The sequence below is a fragment of the Panthera leo genome, chromosome E1 (assembly GCF_018350215.1).
Source record: "Panthera leo isolate Ple1 chromosome E1, P.leo_Ple1_pat1.1, whole genome shotgun sequence".
In the NCBI taxonomy this organism is placed as follows: Eukaryota; Metazoa; Chordata; class Mammalia; order Carnivora; family Felidae; genus Panthera; species Panthera leo.
The window spans coordinates 56,565,875-56,584,875 of record NC_056692.1 but is presented as its reverse complement, the minus strand read 5'-3'; the positions used below and the strand labels follow the sequence as shown (position 1 = coordinate 56,584,875).

Genomic DNA, 19,001 nt, shown 5'->3' with positions numbered 1-19,001 from the left:
CTGCTCAGTGTCCCTCCAGTCTTGTCTCTTTCCTAGAGAGATCTTTCCACACTGTAAACCCGGTTCCAATCCCTCCCAGAAGACTTCTCGCTTCCCGGCCCTTGCGTCCTCCTCCTCCTCCAGGAAGTCTTCCTTGGACGCCCCGCCCCTGTGCTCCCCCACCCCTTGCTTCAACCCCCGCCACTCTGCACTGTCCTGAGTCACCTCCTTCCAACCGGGCCCGTGAGGATAGGCCCAGGCATCTTTGAAAGCCCAGAGCTGGGACAGCATCTGGCCCGATAAGCCCCTGCTGTGTTCAGGAAGGAATAAACAAACCAATGAATCCGGTGAACCCTTAGGCTGAAAATTTGGCCAAGGAAAGTCTGTCTGGAGAGAGGCGCCGGGTGAGGGGAGCCCGAGGGTGACAGGTGTCTCAGAGGGGTAAGAAGCACGCTGCTCTTCTGAGGAGTGAGCAAGGGTCCTGGGACACCCCGGGACCCACACTAGTGGACCTCTGTGCCCTGCAAGTATGCAAGCCATCCCGCAGGAAGGTGAGGAAGAGAGACAAGCTGGCCCAGAGACTGCAGACCGCCTCCCAGGAGGACTTAACGCGGGGCCGCTCCGTCTCCCCGGCCCTTTCTAGAAAACAAGAGTTTTCGATTTAAAGAGACTTCACTGGAGATAAGTGTGGCTGCTCATTGCTCTGGTCACAGGGACTCAGGGCCCGCCCGGAGGACAGCGGAGAGGGTCAGCCCCGCCTGGGGGTTGGGGGAGGACTGTGGTTTCATCACTTGTCAGTTAAGTTCGCCTTTATGGGCAATTTTATGCTACGTGGTTGGTCGGAGCGAGGGTTGGTCGGTTGGGGGAGCACAGGGGCGGGGCATCCAAGGAAGACTTCCTGGAGGAGGAGGACGCAAGGGCCGGGAAGCAAGAAGTCTTCTGGGAGGGATTGGAACCGGGTTTACAGTGTAGAAAGATCTCTCTAGAATAGAGACAAGACCGGAGGGACACTGAGCGGCGAGGAATTGCAAACCGCTGCCTCCTCACGGCCTTTCAGCCAAAGGTGCCCACGGAGGCTCGGCCGGGCAACGCCACCCTCCACGCGGGCTCCTCAAAAGGCGCCTGCCCAGATGTTTCCTCGTTTCCAGCGCAAGTTCCCGATTCCTCTTCGGACTCTTAGCCCGGGGCTGTGTCGGGGGTGGGGTGGGTGAGGGGAGGTCGAGGAGCCTCCCCACCCCCAGTGCACCCGTGGGGTCCCCCCCCGACCCGGGTCAGTCTATTAGGGGAGGCAGCACCTGCCCACGGAGGGACATGACACCGTCCACTCAGCACCTCTGGTCCGCACACTACCGTCCACAATGCTTCGGGAGGATGGGGGAGTCTACACAGAATTACCCAACTGGGTGCCTGGATTATATTTCTAAATGGCCCCGGGCCACCTGAGCAGGGAGCCTGGATACCGGATGAAAGGGGCACAGGGATCTAGGGAAATGGAGCGTTTCCACGGCTCGCCTGGTGATCCTGGGGCCCCCACACCCCAAGCCGAATTAATCCACCCTGCAGGGGGGCAGGCGGTGGAGGGGTCAGGGTTTAATGGGGACAGAATTTCAGTTTGGGGAAACGAAAAAGTCCTGGAGAGGGATGGCAGTAATGGCCGTATAACCTTGTGAACGCACGTAATACTGAACCGTGTACTTCCAAATGGTTAGGAGAGCAAATTTTGTTATGTGTATTTTACTATAATTAAACCGTTCACGCTCAAGGGACCACGCGTGCCCAGCCCCACAAGGACGTGCCGGGCCCTCTGCCTCCCAGAGGTGCCCGTGTCCCCACCTTCCCCCAGCTCCCCCAGACTCCCAGCTGGCTGTAACGCAGGGGTGCAGCACATATTCGCAGGAGGGGAGACTCACTAGGCGAAACAGAGGGGCCGGGGTGGGGGTGGGGGGGAAACAATCTATGCCCAATTGGAAAAAAAAAAAAAATCCTCAGCTGGGAATCGAAACACTGAGCTCTGGCTCCGTGGAAAGCGCTCCTGGGCGTGAGCTCCAGCGCCAACGTGCCCGGTGACCTTGCACAGACCTCAGATCATCCTGGCGTCCGCCTCCGGTCCCAGAACGTGGTGCTCGGACTGATCCCCACGATCCCTTCTGGGCTAAAAATTCTCTGGTTTTATTTCTCCCTGTGCCTTTGGTCTGTGGCTGGAAATAACCTCTCCAGGTAGTGCTTACATTCTGGAACAGACCATCCTCCCTCCCTCTCTTCTCTGTGTGGGAAGGACCTAATTAAAAAGAATTCTCACCAAGTGCTCAGAGATCTTTGGCTCCCGGTGCTAGGCGCACGCAGGTAACTTCTGCTTTTCCAGACCCCTCTCATTGCTGGGCGCACACCGGCCGGGGCCGCCCAGGACTGTTCCGCCTCCCAGGGGACCTGCGATCCCTCCTACCCCATCCAGTACCCGCCTCCTGGGCACTATGGTGTTGCCCCCCTGTCTCTCTAGGTCTAGGTCCACGGCCTGTTTCTAGGGCAGGCCCCTGCCTCTTCCCAAGAGCAAAGGAGGCAGAGAGAAAGGACCCCAGAGAGTTAACAGGACATCTAATGAACTGCTTTACAAGGGAGGTCAGGACCACCAAAGAGAAAGAATTCTATTGTTCTGCGGCGTTTTCTTCTCTGGCCCAGGACCAGCTCAAGAGCAGCCAGAACTAAAGGCAGAAAAGGAGCAAGGGCCAGAAGGTTCTAAAAGAGAAACACAGGAAGCAGCAACCCCCTCCCCGCCCCCCGCCCTGGGCATTAGGACCACGGTCCAGAGCTGATGCTTTCTTCCCCAGCACGACTTCCTATTTAAGCAAACAGCTAAGAATAGTGCCACCGCTCCCAAGAGAGCGGGATGAAACCACGGATTCCTTCCTCCAGTTCCCGGGGGGTGCTGCCGGCGTGAATGTGGTCAGAACAGGAACACATCCCTCTGGCTGTTCCCTGCCTCCTTCCTTGAAGACAGGCCCCAATTTATATAACGAATGTCTGTCTGTAAATGCACAAAGCAAGCGTCTCTCGTCCAAGCTGTGCCTTAAAGGTAGCAGGACGGTGGTTCCCAGGCCCGGCGCAGGTTATAACCACTGAGATTCCCGGATGCCCAGGCCCAGAGGGGCTGCCTCATCACTCCGGGGTGGGGCCGGGCTTTGGGATGTTGGGTTCCTGGTCCCCGGGTGATTCTTGTGCGCCAGGGGCTCTCACGATCCTATCCGGTTCCACAAAGCTTTTTCGGGGGCCTTGAGGGCACAAGATGGGTAAGCCGCTGTTCTCAACATGGTTAGCACAAACCCCGTGGGAGACGTGGGTTGAAGGAGAGACGAGGTCCCGGGGCGCTGCACGTGCACGGCTAGGGGCCCTGGGTCACTGGGGAATAGCTTGGGAAAGACGAGTCCGGCTCCCAGGAAAAGGCCTCCCTTTCACCTAAGCTCCTTTAGGAGCTCAGAGAAAGCTGGAAGGACCACAGGGGGTCATTTGTACCACGCTACACTTCTGCCGGCTTCTGCGGGAAAAAAACGAGTCCCAGGCTGGCCGAGCCCCGGTTCTGAGGCCGGAGCGGCGGGGTTTCCTCCATTCGGTGGAGGCTTCAGCCTCCACTGCCCACCTACCCGCTCTCCAGCCGCCACATGACAAGATCTCCTCTGTCTCTGTACTTGGTATGGAGAGGACACTGGACCCCACCTCCCTTTACGAGACCCTGGGGCCCCCCAGGCGAGGCTTCCTCCCAGGAACAAATCTCGCCTTGTTCACGAGCCTCAGGAGGCAGCCTCTGCCTCATTTCTCACCTCGCTCCCCGTGGCCCTGCCCACCCCACCGGGGTTGCACGGACCTTGCCTGAGAGCCTGCAATTTCCTTTCAAGGTCTCCTCCTTTGCGGCCCTCTGGCCCAGCGGGGACCAGGCGGGAGCTGGGAAAGGTGACTCAGCCGCTGCATGCGTGCGGTCAGGTTTATCAGCCCGTGTCGAGACTTGGTCAGATTCGTAAGAAACAGACTCCCACTCCCTGCGGCTCAGGGCAGCACGGAGCAGGAGGGTGCGGGTGGCCCTTGTAAGCAACCGTCTCTCCTGGACTGAGGAAGGATGCAGCGCGGAGGCCAGCGCGGCTCAGGGCTCCGCGGCAGAGGTCCCCCACCTTGCATGGCGCTCAGCGGCACTGACCCCGTCCCACCGCACCGGAGATTAAAATGCCTCGTTGGAATCCAAGGAAAGGGAAGGAAACAGGAGAGGGAAGAGCGGATGGAGTTTCTTTAGCAGAGATTAATCGCCTGCCTCTCAAGCCTCCGCGAGGAACGGGCAGCAAAGAGAAATAGCCACTGTTTACAAGAGTCCGATAAGTGCCAAACAGATGCCAGATGGGCTCGCCCTTCCCGTTTCTAATTCACGTACTTTATACGTTATAAAATGTCTCAAGCATCTGGAAGATTCTAGAAAATAATATAACGATACGACAAATCCTTCTATTCCCATTTCCCAGCCTTGTCAAGTCGTCACATTTTGCCACCTTTGGTTCAAATCTGTCCCCACCCCCCCCCCCCCCCCAGGGGATAACACACTGCAAATCCGTGTGGAGCCCTGGGGTGTGTCTGTCTTGTCCGCTGTCCTCACATTTCCTGCCCTCCACCTCACCCCCTGCCACCTCCTGCTCTCTCCCCCTTCCTCGGGGGGCCATCCCCGGGGGCCACCAGGCACCACACTATCCCTATCCTGTGTCTTCAACTGCTCCCTTTTCGGGCTCCGTCGCACGAGCACTTAAACGTGCCTATGCTCTCCCACCTCGAGAGGTAAGCGAGCAGACCTCCCGTTACGGGGTGAATCGAGTTCCCCCAAAAGGTGTTGAAGTCCTAACCCCCCCCCCCCCCCCGGTCACCCAGGAATGTGACCTCATTTGCAAACAGGGTCTTTGCGGATGATCGAGTGAGGGACGTTAGGGTTGGGCCCTAATTCGACATAAGAACTTAGACACAGAGACAGACACACACAGCGGGGAAGGCGGCGTGAAGGCACAGGAGGAGACGGTCACCTGCGAGCTGAGGCACACATGAGGCCACCAGAAGGTGGCCGAGTCCCGACGCAGGTTCTCACAGCCTCGGAAGGAGCCAGCCCACTGGCCCCGGGACTTCCACAACCGGGCGCCGTGGCCTCTACCACCGTGAGACAGTAAGTCACCCAGTTTCGCAACACTTTGTTCTGGCAGCCCCCGGGGAAGCTGCGAGTCTGCTGTCGCCTGCCTCCTGGCCTCTCCTCCCCTCGCAGGGAGGCTCCTCCAAGAGGCTTCATGTCTGCTTCCTCACCAGCCCCCTCCTCCTCCAACCCCCCCACGTCTGCCGTTCATCCCCACAACTCGACCGACTGGGTCTTTGTAGGGTCAACAAGGGCATCCACGCGGCCAAATTCAGTCTCCTTCTCACTTTCGGTGAGCATTTCACATCACTGGCCACACCCTCTTTCTAGAAGCATCTTCTTTCTCTACTGGTGCCCATGGCTCCAGACCCTCCCGGCCACTCCTCAGTCTCCTCTGGGCGCACATCTTTCTCCAAGAGGACTTTCGCTGTTACTGTTCCTTAAGGCTTTGTGCTCAGGCCTTTCCTCCCATCACTTGGCAGGGGACGGTAGAACCCTCCACCCGGTGGCTGCTTTGAGCCGGCTAGTTCGGCCTAGTTCAGGCCAGTCTGAGCCAGTCACAGCCAGTCACGCCCTGAGGCCTGCCTCACCTGGCTCCCAGAGCGTTGGGCTGCGCGAGGGGGGCCGAGATGTGGCCCCCGCCTCCCTCCTTCTCTGGGGATCCTCCCCGGTATTTCCCTGGAACAACGCTGCTCCAACAAAAAAGCCAGGAGACTGATTTCCACGGGGTCCCCGTGCTTGACGGCTGAGAGTTTTCCCTTCTTGTCCTCCTTAGTTAAACATTCTCCTCTCAAGCTTTCATCATTTGCCAGTTAAGTCAACTAATTTTCTACTAAACCCAATTTCACTCATGGATGGAGGAAGAGCTCAGCAATTTTTCCCCATGCCATGTACTATTAATGGTGCTTGAAATTATGCAAATATAATTAATGAGCACCGCCGACCCTGGGCAGGCAGGCAGGGAAAGGCTTAATTTAAAATGCCCACTGTGGGGGCGCCTGGGTGGCTCAGTCGGTTGAGCGTGGGACTCCTGATCTAGGCTCAAGTCATGATCTCACGGTTGGTGGGTTCCAGCCCCGCGTGGATCCCTGCATCGGGCTCTGTACTTTCGGTGCAGAGCCTGCTTGGGATCCTCTCTTCCCCTCTCTCTGCCCCTCCCCTGCTCCCTCGCTCTCACTCTCAGAGTAAATAAATAAACTTAAATAAGGAAATAAATAAAATATGGGGCGCCTGGGTGGCTCCGTCGGTTAAGCGGCCCACTTCGGCTCAGGTCACGAGCTCACGGTTGGTGGGTTCCAGCCCTGTGTCGGGCTCTGGCCTGGAGCCTGCTCTGGATTCTGTGTCTCCTTCTCTCTTTCTCTCTCTCGGCCCCTCCCCTGCTTGTTTGCACACTCTCTCTCTCTCTCTCGAAAATAAATAAACAATAAATAAATAAATAAATAAATAAATAAATAAATAAATAAAATGCGCACTGTGGACCCGGGATGAGTCGGGGCGTGGCCAACTGGAGGCTCTGGGCCCGCCTCTCCTTCCCTGGTGCGCGGTGGGCGTGGCCAGGGCCGTGCAAGCGCGCGCCGCTGGGCGCACTGTTCTTGCCCCGCCACCAGCAGCAAAGCCCGATGTGGACTCTGTGCATTGCCCCCAAACATCACTCCAGTGAGCTGGTTAATTAAAACACCAAAACACGAGAAGCAGAGAAAGGCGGCTCATCCGTCCAGCCTTGCTGCTCAGGCAGTGGCCAAGACATCTGCCACGAACATCTGTGAGCGAACCACGGTAAAGGTCGAAACGGCATCTTCGTCCCACTGCCTTCCCCGCACCGGCCCTTTAGCCAGACCGGGGAGACGTTTCTGCCACAGGAGCCGAGCTGTGGCTCAGGATCCGGATTGCCTTCACATCTCATTGACCTATTTTCAAGTCAACCTGGTGCTGCCTGCAGGGGACGGCTCCCTCCCGGATGATTCTCAGGACCCACAGCAACGCCGTGAGTGCATTCAGTGGGATCTCTGCCCCCGACCCCTTGCCAGGCTCAAGTGCTCACCGTCTTGTTATGAGTTGTACCGCGTCCCCCCAGAATTCATGCTGGCCTTCTAACCCCTACTAACTCGGAATGTGCCTTTATTTGGAGACAGGGCCTTTGAAGAGGTAGTCAAGTTGAAATAAGACCATTAGGATGGGTCCTAATCCAATAGGAATGGTGTCCGTGTAAGAGGGAGAGATTTGGACACAGACATACAGAGAAAAGGCCACATGCAAATGAAAGCAGAGCTCGGGGTGACGCTTCACCAGCCAATGAGCGCCAGAGATCCCCAGCAAACCGCCAGTGGCCCCGGGAGAGGTCTGTGACAAATTCTCCCTCACAGCCTCAGAAGGAACAGCCCTGTTCACATCTTGATCTAGGACCTCTCCAGGACTGAGAAACAACCGCTTGCCGTTGTCGAAGCCACTCAGTCTGGGGGGCTTTGTCACGGCAAATACACAGCTGTGTCTACATCCCCGCCGGAAGGAAAGGCCTGCATTTAGGTAGCGTTGGGTGGTCTTGGCAGAATGAGCTTCAGGAGCTCACAGCCCTGGCCTGCATCTGTCACGGGAGAAAAGTATATCCAAGAGAGGGCATGGGGCACAGTACCTGCCAGGTCAGCAGGCTCCCACCTGGAGGCGTGACAGGCCCCACTGTCTGGGCCACTTCCAAGGGATGCCTCCTTGGCCCACCCCTGCGACCAAGCATAGCGTGGGTGCTCTGGGGAGGAATCCAGGCCCTCGGGACCTACACTGGAGACACAGAGGGCAGTTCTCGTGAACAAGTCATGAAGGCCGGCTCGCACATTCTACAAAGTCCCAATCCCACAGCAGCCCAGACTGTGGGGGTGGGGGGCTCCAGGGGAGGCTTACAAAAACCACAGCCTCAATGTTTCCACTTCTCGACCTTCACTCCTCATTAGATCATCTGGGGAGCTTGGGGAATGTAATAATGACACCCACCCCAGACCGATTAAATAGAGACACCAAGAGTGGGGCCCAAATGTTAGTATGTTTGCAGCCGGTGACAGGGCCGGGGGGGCGGGTGGAGGGTAAGAATCCCCACCTGAGATGTATTCCAACCACAGCTGATGCTGTTAATTTTGTAGACATAACTGGATTATGTCTCCTGGAGATGATAGTTTTTTTTTTTTAATTCCTTTAGTTGTTTTGGAATTGTTTCTGATAACAGATTTAGAAAACCCCTTCATGAGACTGTTCCCTGAGGTGTCTGGGCTGTTGACACAACTCTGCCCTGAGCAAGAGCTTCTGCTCACACCCACCTCCCACGGGGGACTGAGGACAGAGCTATCTGGGCACAGCCTCGGGCCTGCCCATTTAACAAACTGCAAATCAGAAATGGAGCAACCTTTCCCTGGAGCCCCTGTTCCTGGGAATTTCAGATCCACAGGAGCCTGGCAGGAGGGGATGTGTTGGCAGGAAGATATGGAGTGCCTGTGGGGCGTGTGAGTGTGTGTGTGTGTGTGTGTGTGTGTGCTTGCACATGTGTTTGCCTGTGTGTGGGTATGTGTCGGGATAGACATGTACGTGTGCATGCATGAGGTATGCACAGGGGCCGCACACATGTGCACACACACGCACGTGGGCATTGCATATACGGTTATGCGCTGGGGCACACATGCATGGGCACACATGGGCATCATGTGGGCGCACGCATGTAGTGAAAGAGCTGGCAGTAGGAGGTATTTCAGACCTTGGTACTTTACACAAGTGCCTCCCTTTCAAGGCCTCCTGAGTGCAGTGAACCCCACCTGCACCGCGCTGGCCCTGGGATAAGCAGTGGCAATAACTACAGACTCAGTGCCAGGCCCAAGAAGTGGCCAGAGGAGGAAGTGCTCTGGGCAGGTAAGGACTCAGGGTGACGAGTGAGCGAGAAGACACCTCAGCCCAGGTTGAGAAGCAGAGTAACTGAGGTAAATTCCTATCTCTTACGCAGACTTGTCGAATACCTTCTCTCCCCTGGGGGGATGATTCGCTCAGGGTGGTTGATAGGCTGTCACAAAGGCCTGGGAGAGGCCTGCCCATTCCCTCAGGGAGCAGTAAAGGAAGGAAGTTCTCCTGTCTCTGACCCCAGAAGATGCAGGGAGGAATCAAGCTGAACCCCATCTGATAAACGTGAATTCATCTAACCTTGAGGCAGGTCAGGGTGTCAGTAATGCTGATAGGATGTTTCACACTCACAGGGGACTTTGCGTGTGGCAGAGCCTGGGATGAGGGGTCCGGACAGCCCTCACCCCCTGGATTCTTCCCGCTGTATCTTAGGGTCTCTGATGACCGAGGGGACAAGGGCCCCTAGACCCTTGCTTGCTGCTCTGCCCAAGGCAGGTCTGGCTTGTGGCTAACCACAACCCCTGCTTGTGCCATCCACAAACTGCCCAAGACTTCTTTGACTTTGCAGACACAGGCTCCCTTTTCTCTTTTCTTCACCTCACCCCCACCCTATCTGGCTTTCCTGCAGGAAGCTTCCAGGCCAGGCAAAGATGCCTCTTTTCATCATTTGCAAAAACATTAGCAGCATTTTGCTCCACAGTGTTGATGCATCTGAGTCCTCTGTTCAGAGGGAGCTGGAGGTGAGCAGCAGTGTGTGCTGGCGGGTGGTGAGTGGGCACACTCAGCTCTGAAGAGCCCTGCACAATGTGAACAGCTTGGTCTGACAACAAAGTGCCACCAGGGTGAGAGTCAGAGTGAGGGACATGCTGGTTCCCTCTCCCAGGGCTGAGTAGCTAGTCTGCAGGTTCAGCACCAGCACTCAGGGACAGCTCCCTGACCAGTTCCTTCCCACTCTGGTGACCGACCTCCTGCCAGATTTTGGCAGGGGCTGGGGGTAGGGGGGTTGAGGGGTAGGGGATGTGCTACTCCCAGGTGACAACTCCTCCCCCAGAACCTGCTGCCCCCAACCTGGGATTGTGTTTCCCAGTGCTGCCACACCATACAGCTCCCTCATTAGTCCCTGTCATCTTCTTTCTCCCCCTTCAAAGTGAACCCTATAGGTACTGTTCCTCTCTGAAGACACTTCACCTTCCCTAGGCCTACTGCAGACAAGTGCATCGGTCTAAAACATTGACTCCAGCAGTGAATCACAAGCCACAGGAATAAAAACCTTCAAGCCACTAGGTCATTTAGTGGCCTCCCAGCACAACCTGGTGTCAGCCTCCTTCTCCCCGTAATCCTCCATCCATAGAGCTGGTCCTAGTACCACCCTCCGATCAAGGTCACACGGAGCCCTACTCGAGTTACTGGCAGACTCCAAGTTCAGGGGAAAACTGAGAGGATGAGTAGCTGCCCAAACCACGCTGACCTAAGATTGTCTATGGCTTTGTCCCCGCCAGTATCCTCCGCTCTCCAATGCTCCTGTGCTATAGAGCATCAGCATTTGTGGCCAGGACAAAGTGCTGATCAGAGACATCCAGAACCAATAGACCATCAAGATGGCGGGCAAGTTCTGGACGGGAATCCACGTTAGCTTGAAAACCACCTCAGAGTAAGTTAATGGGCTGATGAAGGAAAGCGGACGCGTAGCAACAACTCTGAGGCCTTCCTTAGTCATGCCCTGGGGCCAAGTTAGAACAGTCTCATCCAAATACCAATGAGAAAGAGGAAGAAAAAATCCAACCATAAATCCCTAACCATAAAGAGAAAAAGATCGATGTTTTTGATTACATTAAATTAAGGCTTTCTGTTCCTTGGGGGGAAAAAAAGAAAAAATGACAGAGACAAGCCACAAATTTGGAGAAGATTTTTAAACAGATATAACTCACACAGGATTTATACCCACAATATACAAAGAACTCCGACAACTCAATAAGGAAAAGATAAACAACCCAGCAGAAAGGTGAGCAAATAACGTGTGTGGGCATTTCATCAAGGGGAAAGAAGGACCAACTTATGACAGAATGCTCAGCCTCGTTAGTTGTCACGGAAATGCAAGTTAAGAACATAACAAAATATCATGATACCACTCGACACCACCCTCAGTTAGGAAGTCTGATTACACTAGGTGTGGGTGAGAACACAGCCACTGAGAACCTCCAGTTGGTGGGGTGAGATCGGTGCCATCACTTTGGAAAACAGCTGGCATTATTTCACACCATTAGTCCCAATGATTGTGCACCTTAGTCCATCCCAAAGAGAAACTCAGTCTATACCATGACACAGGTTCCCCAGGTGACATGTATAAGAGTGTCTACCATAGCATCACTCAAGATAAGTTACAAAAGCAGGAAAAAGATGTCCACAGTCAGCAAAAACTGATAAATAATTAAGGACCATCCACATAATGAAATATAGCAGTCAGGGAGGGAGGGCAGGGTGGGTGATGGGTATTGAGGAGGGCACCTTTTGGGATGAGCACTCGGTGTTGTATGGAAACCAATTTGACAGTAAATTTCATATATTAAAAAAAAAAAGAAATATAGCAGTGAAAATTAAAAAAAATAGAGCTACTTCATACAACATGGGTGAATCATCGAAACATAATAATGGGTGAAGAAAGCAAGTCTCAAACGTTACATACAGTAGATGCCATTTGCACAGAGCTCAAAGCAAAAGAAAAGTAAACCGTATGCTGTTTATGGATACATGAGCATGTAAAAAATTAATTTGTTTTTTAAAAGCAAAGAAATGATAAACACAGAGTCCAAGTTGCAAGTTTCCTCTGGGGGGGAGGCAGAGGGATCAGGGAGAGAAGGGGCACCAGGTGGATACAGGAGTCCTGAGAATATTCCTTCCTTCCTTCCTTCCTTCCTTCCTTCCTTCCTTCCTTCCTTCCTTCCTTCCTTTATCTCTCTCTCTCTTTCTTTTTCTTTCTTTCTTTCTTTTAAATTAATACTTAAATTTTTTTTAATATTTTATTTTATTATATTTTGAGAGAGAGAAAACATGAGTGGGGGAGGGGCAGAAAGAGAGAGGGAGACCCAGAATCCAAAGCAGGCTCCAGGCTCCAAGCTGTCAGCACAGACCACAATGCAGGGCTCAAACCCATGAACCGTGAGATCATGACCTGAGCCAAAGTCAGTTCCTTAACCGACTGAGTCACCCAGGTGCCCCGGGAATATTGGGGGAATTCTGGCAGAATCATGGGAGAACACCCTATATTTGCACTTCCTAACATCTGTTACATACATTTTTGTATGTGTCAAATATTATATGATAAACATTAATAAACAAATGAAGAAAAACCGTATTTCTATATCTCACAGATGCAGTAGTTAAGCTTAATCACACTTGCACACAGGCATGCACACCCACATACACACAATCCTTCCCCCTCTCGTCACCATCTCCCACCTCTAAGAGCATCAGGGGGACCCTGGAAAGGCAAGCGCTGGGGAAGGAGAGGCATCAGCAGCCCACCTTACCACCCCCCAGGTCTTACCAGCTCCCCAACCCCAGAATAGGCCCAGGAAGGAGCCCAATATTCCAGAAGAAAAATTCCAAGACTCCATCAAGCCCACCAAGATGGCAGGCAAAGAGGACCCCAGCTACATGACATGGCTCGATTCCACAAACTGGTATTTGTCAGCCCCTGAGTACAAACACCAGGGCACCTGTTGGCCCAAGATGGAGAAAAGGATCCTTTGAACAGCACTATGCAAATATACTTCCTTGGTGCATCCCAAACATGACCAGGAACCAACGTGGAGAGGAGCAGGAAATTAGTACTGTCACTATCCACAGTATACCAAGAACCTCCCAGGGAACTGCAGGCAGAGCAGTGGCCCCCGGGGGACAGGTTCCCCTTCCTTCCCTGCCCTGCCCTCCCTCCCCTCCCCTCCCCAGCACTCACCTCTGCAGCTCCTTCAGGGACACTGTGATCCGCAGGCCATGGCCCAGGACATAGAGAGTGGCCAAGATGTCTGCCCACTGCACCATCTCCCCCAGAGGCCCGCCCTTCAGCACCCTTGGGCTGAACACGTCACCAGACTCCTCCGTCAGGAAGCCAATGTGAACGAGGATCTAGGGAGGACACAGGGTCAGCATGGAGGGAGGACACAGGGTCAGCACGGAGGAGCAGCAGCTCTTGACCTGCCACCCCCAGGGAGACCTGGCCAGCAGCAGATGCTGTCTCCAGGCTGTGCCTGGGCAGGTGTTTTCTGGCACCAGAAGGGGGACCAAGAGGCAGAGTGACTGCACTGGGCACTGGGGATAAAAGTGAACAAGATGTTCACATCCGGCTCTCAAGGCGCTTACGTTCCAGATGGAAGAAGTAGACAACAGTAAACACAGACAAGAGATAATTTCATGAAATGATAGGGACTCTGAAAGAAATAAACAGGGTGATGTGAGAGTCAGGTAAATATTTATTGATGGATGGATAGATAGATGGGTGGATGGGACAGTGGGTGGGTGCACAGATGAATAGATGATGGATAGGTGGTTGGATGGATGGATGGATGGATGCACAGATAGATAATGGATGGATGGACAGATGGGTGGCTGGCTGGATGGATGGATGGTTGGATGGATATGTGGGTGGATGGATGGATGGATGGATGGACAGACAGGTGAACAAATGGATGAATGGATGGATATATGATGGATGGGTGGTTGGACAGATAGATGGACGAATGGATGGTTGGATGGTTGGATAGATGGAAGGATGGACGGACAGATGGATGGTTGGATGGGTAAATGAGTAGACAGATGGACGGATGGATGGACAGATGGACAGATGGATGGATAGAATGGTGGATGGATGGATGGATGGATGGATGGATGGACGGACAGACAGGTGAACAAATGGATGAATGGATGGATATATGATAGATGGGTGGTTGGATGGATGGAAGGATGGATGGACAGAAGGACGGTTGGATGGATGGATGAGTAGACAGATGGACAGATGGATTGACAGATGGATGGTTGGATGGATAGATGGATGGATGGAATGGTGGATGGATGGATGGATGGATGGATGGATGGATGGATGGATAGATGGATGGATGGATGGATAGATGGATGGATGGATGGACAGAGGGATGGTTGGATGGACAGATGGAATGGTGGATGGATGGATGGATGGATGGATGGACGGACAGGTGAACAAATGAATGAATGGATGAATATATTATGGATGGGTGGCTGGACGGATGGATGGATGGATGGATGGTTGGATAGATGGATGGATGGATGGATGGATGGATGGATGGATGGATGGACGGACGAACCTACAAATCTCCCCAAAACAGGCTACGTTATTCTCAATATTCTAGGCAAATGCCATGACTTTTCTGCCTGAAAAGCACAAGATGTCTACAGAAGGCAGAACCCCTAAGCAGTGTGGGGGAAGGCTTGTCATTCTACCCCAAACGTGAAAAGAGCCGGGGCCACCATATGCATCTATCCTGACTCTGCCTCCCCTGTCCCAGCTAAAATTTAAATAAATTCAATAAAACCTTTTCAAGGACAGACTCAGTGCCTACTTGTAAACCTGGGGCCCTAAGCTCATTTCCTAAGCTCTGTGAGCTCAGCTCCCTGAATGCACAGGGAAGCAGTACCTGCTTCTGGTCCCTCCAGACGCTTCCCAGCTTCTGTGCCAGCCGCTGGGCGGCCAGTGCCCACTGGGCCGTGAGCCGCTTGGTCCGTTTCTTCATGAAGATTAGAGACTCCTTCCCACTGCCCATCAGCTCCAGGAGGTGGGACAGGTTGCTCCGGAAAACTGCCTGGAGGGGGGGCCCACACCTGGGTCCTCCAGCCCTCAGCCCCCAGCTGCACCCACCACTGTCACCTGCTGCCCCTGGGGACAGGGGCCCACACCCTCCCTGGGGGGCTGGGGCCTGCTCTAGCTTCTCCTGCCCTTTGTAGAGGCCAAGGAGCCCCCACAGTCGGGGAGCCCTGGTCTCACCACCAACACTAACCCCCCAGCCCAACCTTCTGTCTCAGCCCAGCCTTCCGTCCCAAGCCCTTTGGGGGTGGGCAGCTGTGACAGTTCCCAGGGGTCTCAGCTGCGACACAGAGGCAGCGAGGGTAGTGGTCAGAGCTGGTACTCGGATGGCAGGAAGTCCGGGCCACCTTTCAGTGGAGCTGGAGTAACGAGGTGCCTTGAACAAGTTACCGCCACTCCCTAAACTCAGAATCTCCATCTGTTCAATGCGGTCGCATAAAGGCTGCTGGGAGGTTTAAGTACATATAAAGCATCTGGAAGCCTTCCAGAAGCGACAGCTATTGTTACTATTATTCTTTTCCATCTAGGGGGTGCCTCCGGGGCCCCAGCTTGCCCCTCAAGTAGGCCACGCTTTGCAGCATCCCCAGAAGGTAGGACAGGCACGGCTGGCTGGCCTCACTCAGGGTTCCTCCCGCTGACCCTTAAGGACGCCCCATCTGAGGAGACCAGCTGGCCTGTCTACCAGCCCCTCACGGGCCTACCCACTTCCCACACCTACCTGGACTTTGGGGAGGGGCTTGGGGGCCATCTGGGTGGCTGTCTGATTCCTCCAAGGCAGCGGGGGGCAGAACCACTCGACCTCACTTAGGTAGATGAGGAAGGAACACTCGGTGCCGTCCACCCCGAAGAAGGCGTAGCAAGGGTCAGAGGTCCAGCGGGCGCGCATCCACTGTGGAGAGGGCCAGCCCAGGCCAGGGTGCTGGCACCAGCCCCACCCACACCCTTGGCAGGCTCTCGGCATGCAAGTCCTCGGGGACCCTCAGGGCGGGACCTCTGTCACACTTAAAGAAGCAGCAAGGGCCAGAAGCAGAGAAGACAACTAGACCAGGGCCCCACGACCCAGCCCTGTGTCCTGGCTGCTGAGAACCTCAGGGAAGGCCGAGCAGGACCACCGTCCCCCAGGCCCGGAAAGAAAAGGACCCTGGGAGAACAAGGCCAGGTCACGACACATTCAGGGACAGCTCCAGGCCAAACAGTGGGAGACACAGCAGCTCAGGGCTTGGCTGGTCATGGGGAGCAGGATTCAGCTGAGGCCAAGGTCAGGAGCAGACTCCAAGGGCACAGGGACAGGAGTCAGAGCAGGCCCCACCCACAGTGATCCCCACATGTCACCGAGGAGGGGGTCTGCAGTGCCTCTGCTCTACCCTCTCAGGGAGTTCAGAACCAGTGACGAGCTAGCTTTTACGCCAGGGACTGCACCCCCAGATGGACAGACTTCATGCAGCCACGGGCCCCTGGGGGTGAGCCCCCAGAGGTGGGGCTGGTGGGGTAGGGGGCTTTCTCGGCCCAGCTGGTTGCCAGGATGGGGAGCAACCTGGGTTGGTGGGCCAGGCAGGCGGCCCAAGAGGAGAGGCCATCCCCCTGAGGCTGGTCTCTGCCAGCCGGTGCCAGCGTCAGGGGGCTGGGCAGAGAAGCCCCCACCAGCAGAACGTCAGGGCTAGTCTGGGGCAGAGCCCCTGAGGAGGAGCCTGCCCCGCCCCCTACCCCGGTCACCTCTACCCCCGCCTTCAGCCCCAGGCCTTACCTCCACCTTCCCTGAGCAGTCGGGGAACTTGGGGTCACTGGGTGCCTCACACTGGTCCCGCCGGCCTTCGGACACTGCAGGGAGGGAAGGTCAGCTTGCTGAGGCCCCGGGTGTACGGAGGGGCCCCGTGAAGTGTTGGAGAGGCCTGGTCTGCGGTGGGAAGGGGTCACTGAGGAGCCCACACCGCCCTCCCTCCGCTGAGTTTTCTCACCTGCAAGGCCACCTGCCAGAGGGCCCCCGAGCCCGGGTTCCCCCCTCTGCCGCTAGCCCTCCCCCTCCAAAGCGGCTTCAGAACCAGTAAGGAGCTGGCTTGAATGGCTATGGACCCGTGTCTGGATAGGCAGACCTCACGTACCCACCCGAATGTACTCAAAACTCTTTGAGGGGGACCCCCAGCCTGCTGCTCTCCACATCAGGAGAAATGCAGGGGCCACAGAGGGCCTCCAAGACCTCTGTCTTCACGCCAGGTCACAGCAGGGTGAACCCCAAATCACCCCACTTAGAGCCTGAGGCAGGAGCCAGGACAGATGCCGCGGGGAGCGGTCAGGGCCGCGCGGTACCCCGGCCCCCTGGAGGCAGAGGGGTGCCCTGGCCCCCACCCTTGCTGTGGAGAATCAGGCTGTGACGCAGGATCTGGTCCACCTTCACGGCGATGTCCGAGACGTTCTGGGCGATGGCCTGGATCCGCTCCATGAGGCCGGCCCCCGGGGGAAACCTAGGTGGGAAAAGCCAGGGGTGAGCGGGCACAGGTCGCCACGGTGGCCCTCCCGGGAGGGACTCAGCACGTGAGCAGGGGCAGCGGGCCTGCCGTGCTCCTGGGGACCCAGACGCTGCCCTGCAAGGAACCGAAACAGGGAGACGGACGACGCTGGGCCAGCAGACGGAGGCGTGTGCCCTCCCCCGCCCCCGGGGCTCTCTAACCACCCACCGCACACGTCACACGGGAAAGCCCCCACTTGGTGTGTCAGGCCCGCCGGCCGGTCATCCCCACATGCGTGTGCCCTGCGTGTTGGAGGGCAGTGCCTGAGGCCGAAGCAGACAGAGGAATTCTAGTCCAGAGCCTGGACAGGATCTGGCCCGGGACCCCCCGGCAACGGAAGCCCTTTCCCGGGCATGGCCGGCTGCCCCGAGTCTGCTTCTCCATTTCCTCCCAGAGGGGCTACATCGTGCCAAAATAAATTCCACCCAAAGACGCCTGGGGACTTGCCGACTATTAAGCCTCTAGTAAATTATCACTGGGCTCCTGGGCATGAATTGTTCCCAGGATCTCAAACACATTGCCTGCCACAAACATCACGGCCCTCCACCCCCCACCCATACTCGCGTCGCCTTTATTTTTGGAGAATTTATTTCCTGGTGTTGATTACTGCTCGGCTCTCGGAGCAGTTTATGAGGCATCACCTGCAGGATGCATCTCCTTGCAAAGACCCTTGCCGAGGTGGCCCCGCTCTGCCGGCCGGCACGTGGGCCTTCCCCAGAAGTCGCCTGCCCTTCGCGAACACGTTAATTCCAATCTCTGATTCGCACCTCGTCCTCTGGCTCTGAGGGCCCCGCTCGAGCTCCACTTATCCCTTTACAAGGACGGGGAGCTTGAGTGCCACACAAAATGGGAATTATAGGAAGGAGGACTTTTCCAACCTGGGCTCCTCTCGGGGGATCTGTCCGCCCGGGGAGGCACAGCGGTGACAGCTGCCCGCCCCCTGGGGCTGCCTTCCTAGAGGAGAGGACAGCAGTGGCCCCATCCACGGAGGGCGTGGGAGGCCGGTGGGGGCCAGGCGGACACGGAGGTAGGGTGGCAACAAAAGGAAGAAGGTGGCAGGAAGGGGCAGACGAGCCCTCACCACACACACACACGTGCACATGCACACGTGTGTGTGCATACACATACATACACAATCCCGTCAACTCCCTCAAAAACAAACTAAAACGCTAATGGAATTTGTACCGGATTCCTGCGGCCATTGAAACAAATGACCACAAATGTATTCTTGCAGCTCTGGAGGCCAGAAGTCCGGAATCAAGGTGTTCGAGCCCCGCGTCGGGCTCTGTGCTGACGGCTCGGAGCCTGGAGCCTGCCTCGGATTCTGTGTCTCCCTCTCTCTCTGCCCCTCCCCCGCTTGAGCTCTGTCTCTCTCTCTCTCTCTCTCTCTCTCTCTCTCAAAAATAAATATACATTAAAAATTTTTTTTTCTTTTTTTTTTTTTTTTTAATTTTTTTTTTTTCAACGTTTTTTTATTTTTATTTTTGGGACAGAGAGAGACAGAGCATGAACGGGGGAGGGGCAGAGAGAGAGGGAGACACAGAATCGGAAACAGGCTCCAGGCTCCGAGCCATCAGCCCAGAGCCTGACGCGGGGCTCGAACTCACGGACCGCGAGATCGTGACCTGGCTGAAGTCGGACGCTTAACCCACTGCGCCACCCAAGCGCC

At 55.6% G+C, this 19,001-nt stretch overlaps 1 protein-coding gene across 2 annotated transcripts in view; it reads right to left on the bottom strand.

Moving 5' to 3' along the window:
• MGAT5B (alpha-1,6-mannosylglycoprotein 6-beta-N-acetylglucosaminyltransferase B) overlaps nt 1-19,001 on the bottom strand; it is a 72,332-nt gene that overhangs the window by 28,722 nt on the left and 24,609 nt on the right. For both annotated transcript variants that reach the window (XM_042916468.1, XM_042916470.1), the window contains exons 4-8: nt 17,172-17,287; nt 16,573-16,646; nt 15,547-15,717; nt 14,662-14,826; nt 12,951-13,120 (exon numbers count right to left, since the gene is read on the bottom strand). In XM_042916468.1, coding sequence (XP_042772402.1) covers nt 12,951-13,120; nt 14,662-14,826; nt 15,547-15,717; nt 16,573-16,646; nt 17,172-17,287 — 696 coding nt within the window. The remainder of the gene's footprint in view (nt 1-12,950; nt 13,121-14,661; nt 14,827-15,546; nt 15,718-16,572; nt 16,647-17,171; nt 17,288-19,001) is intronic.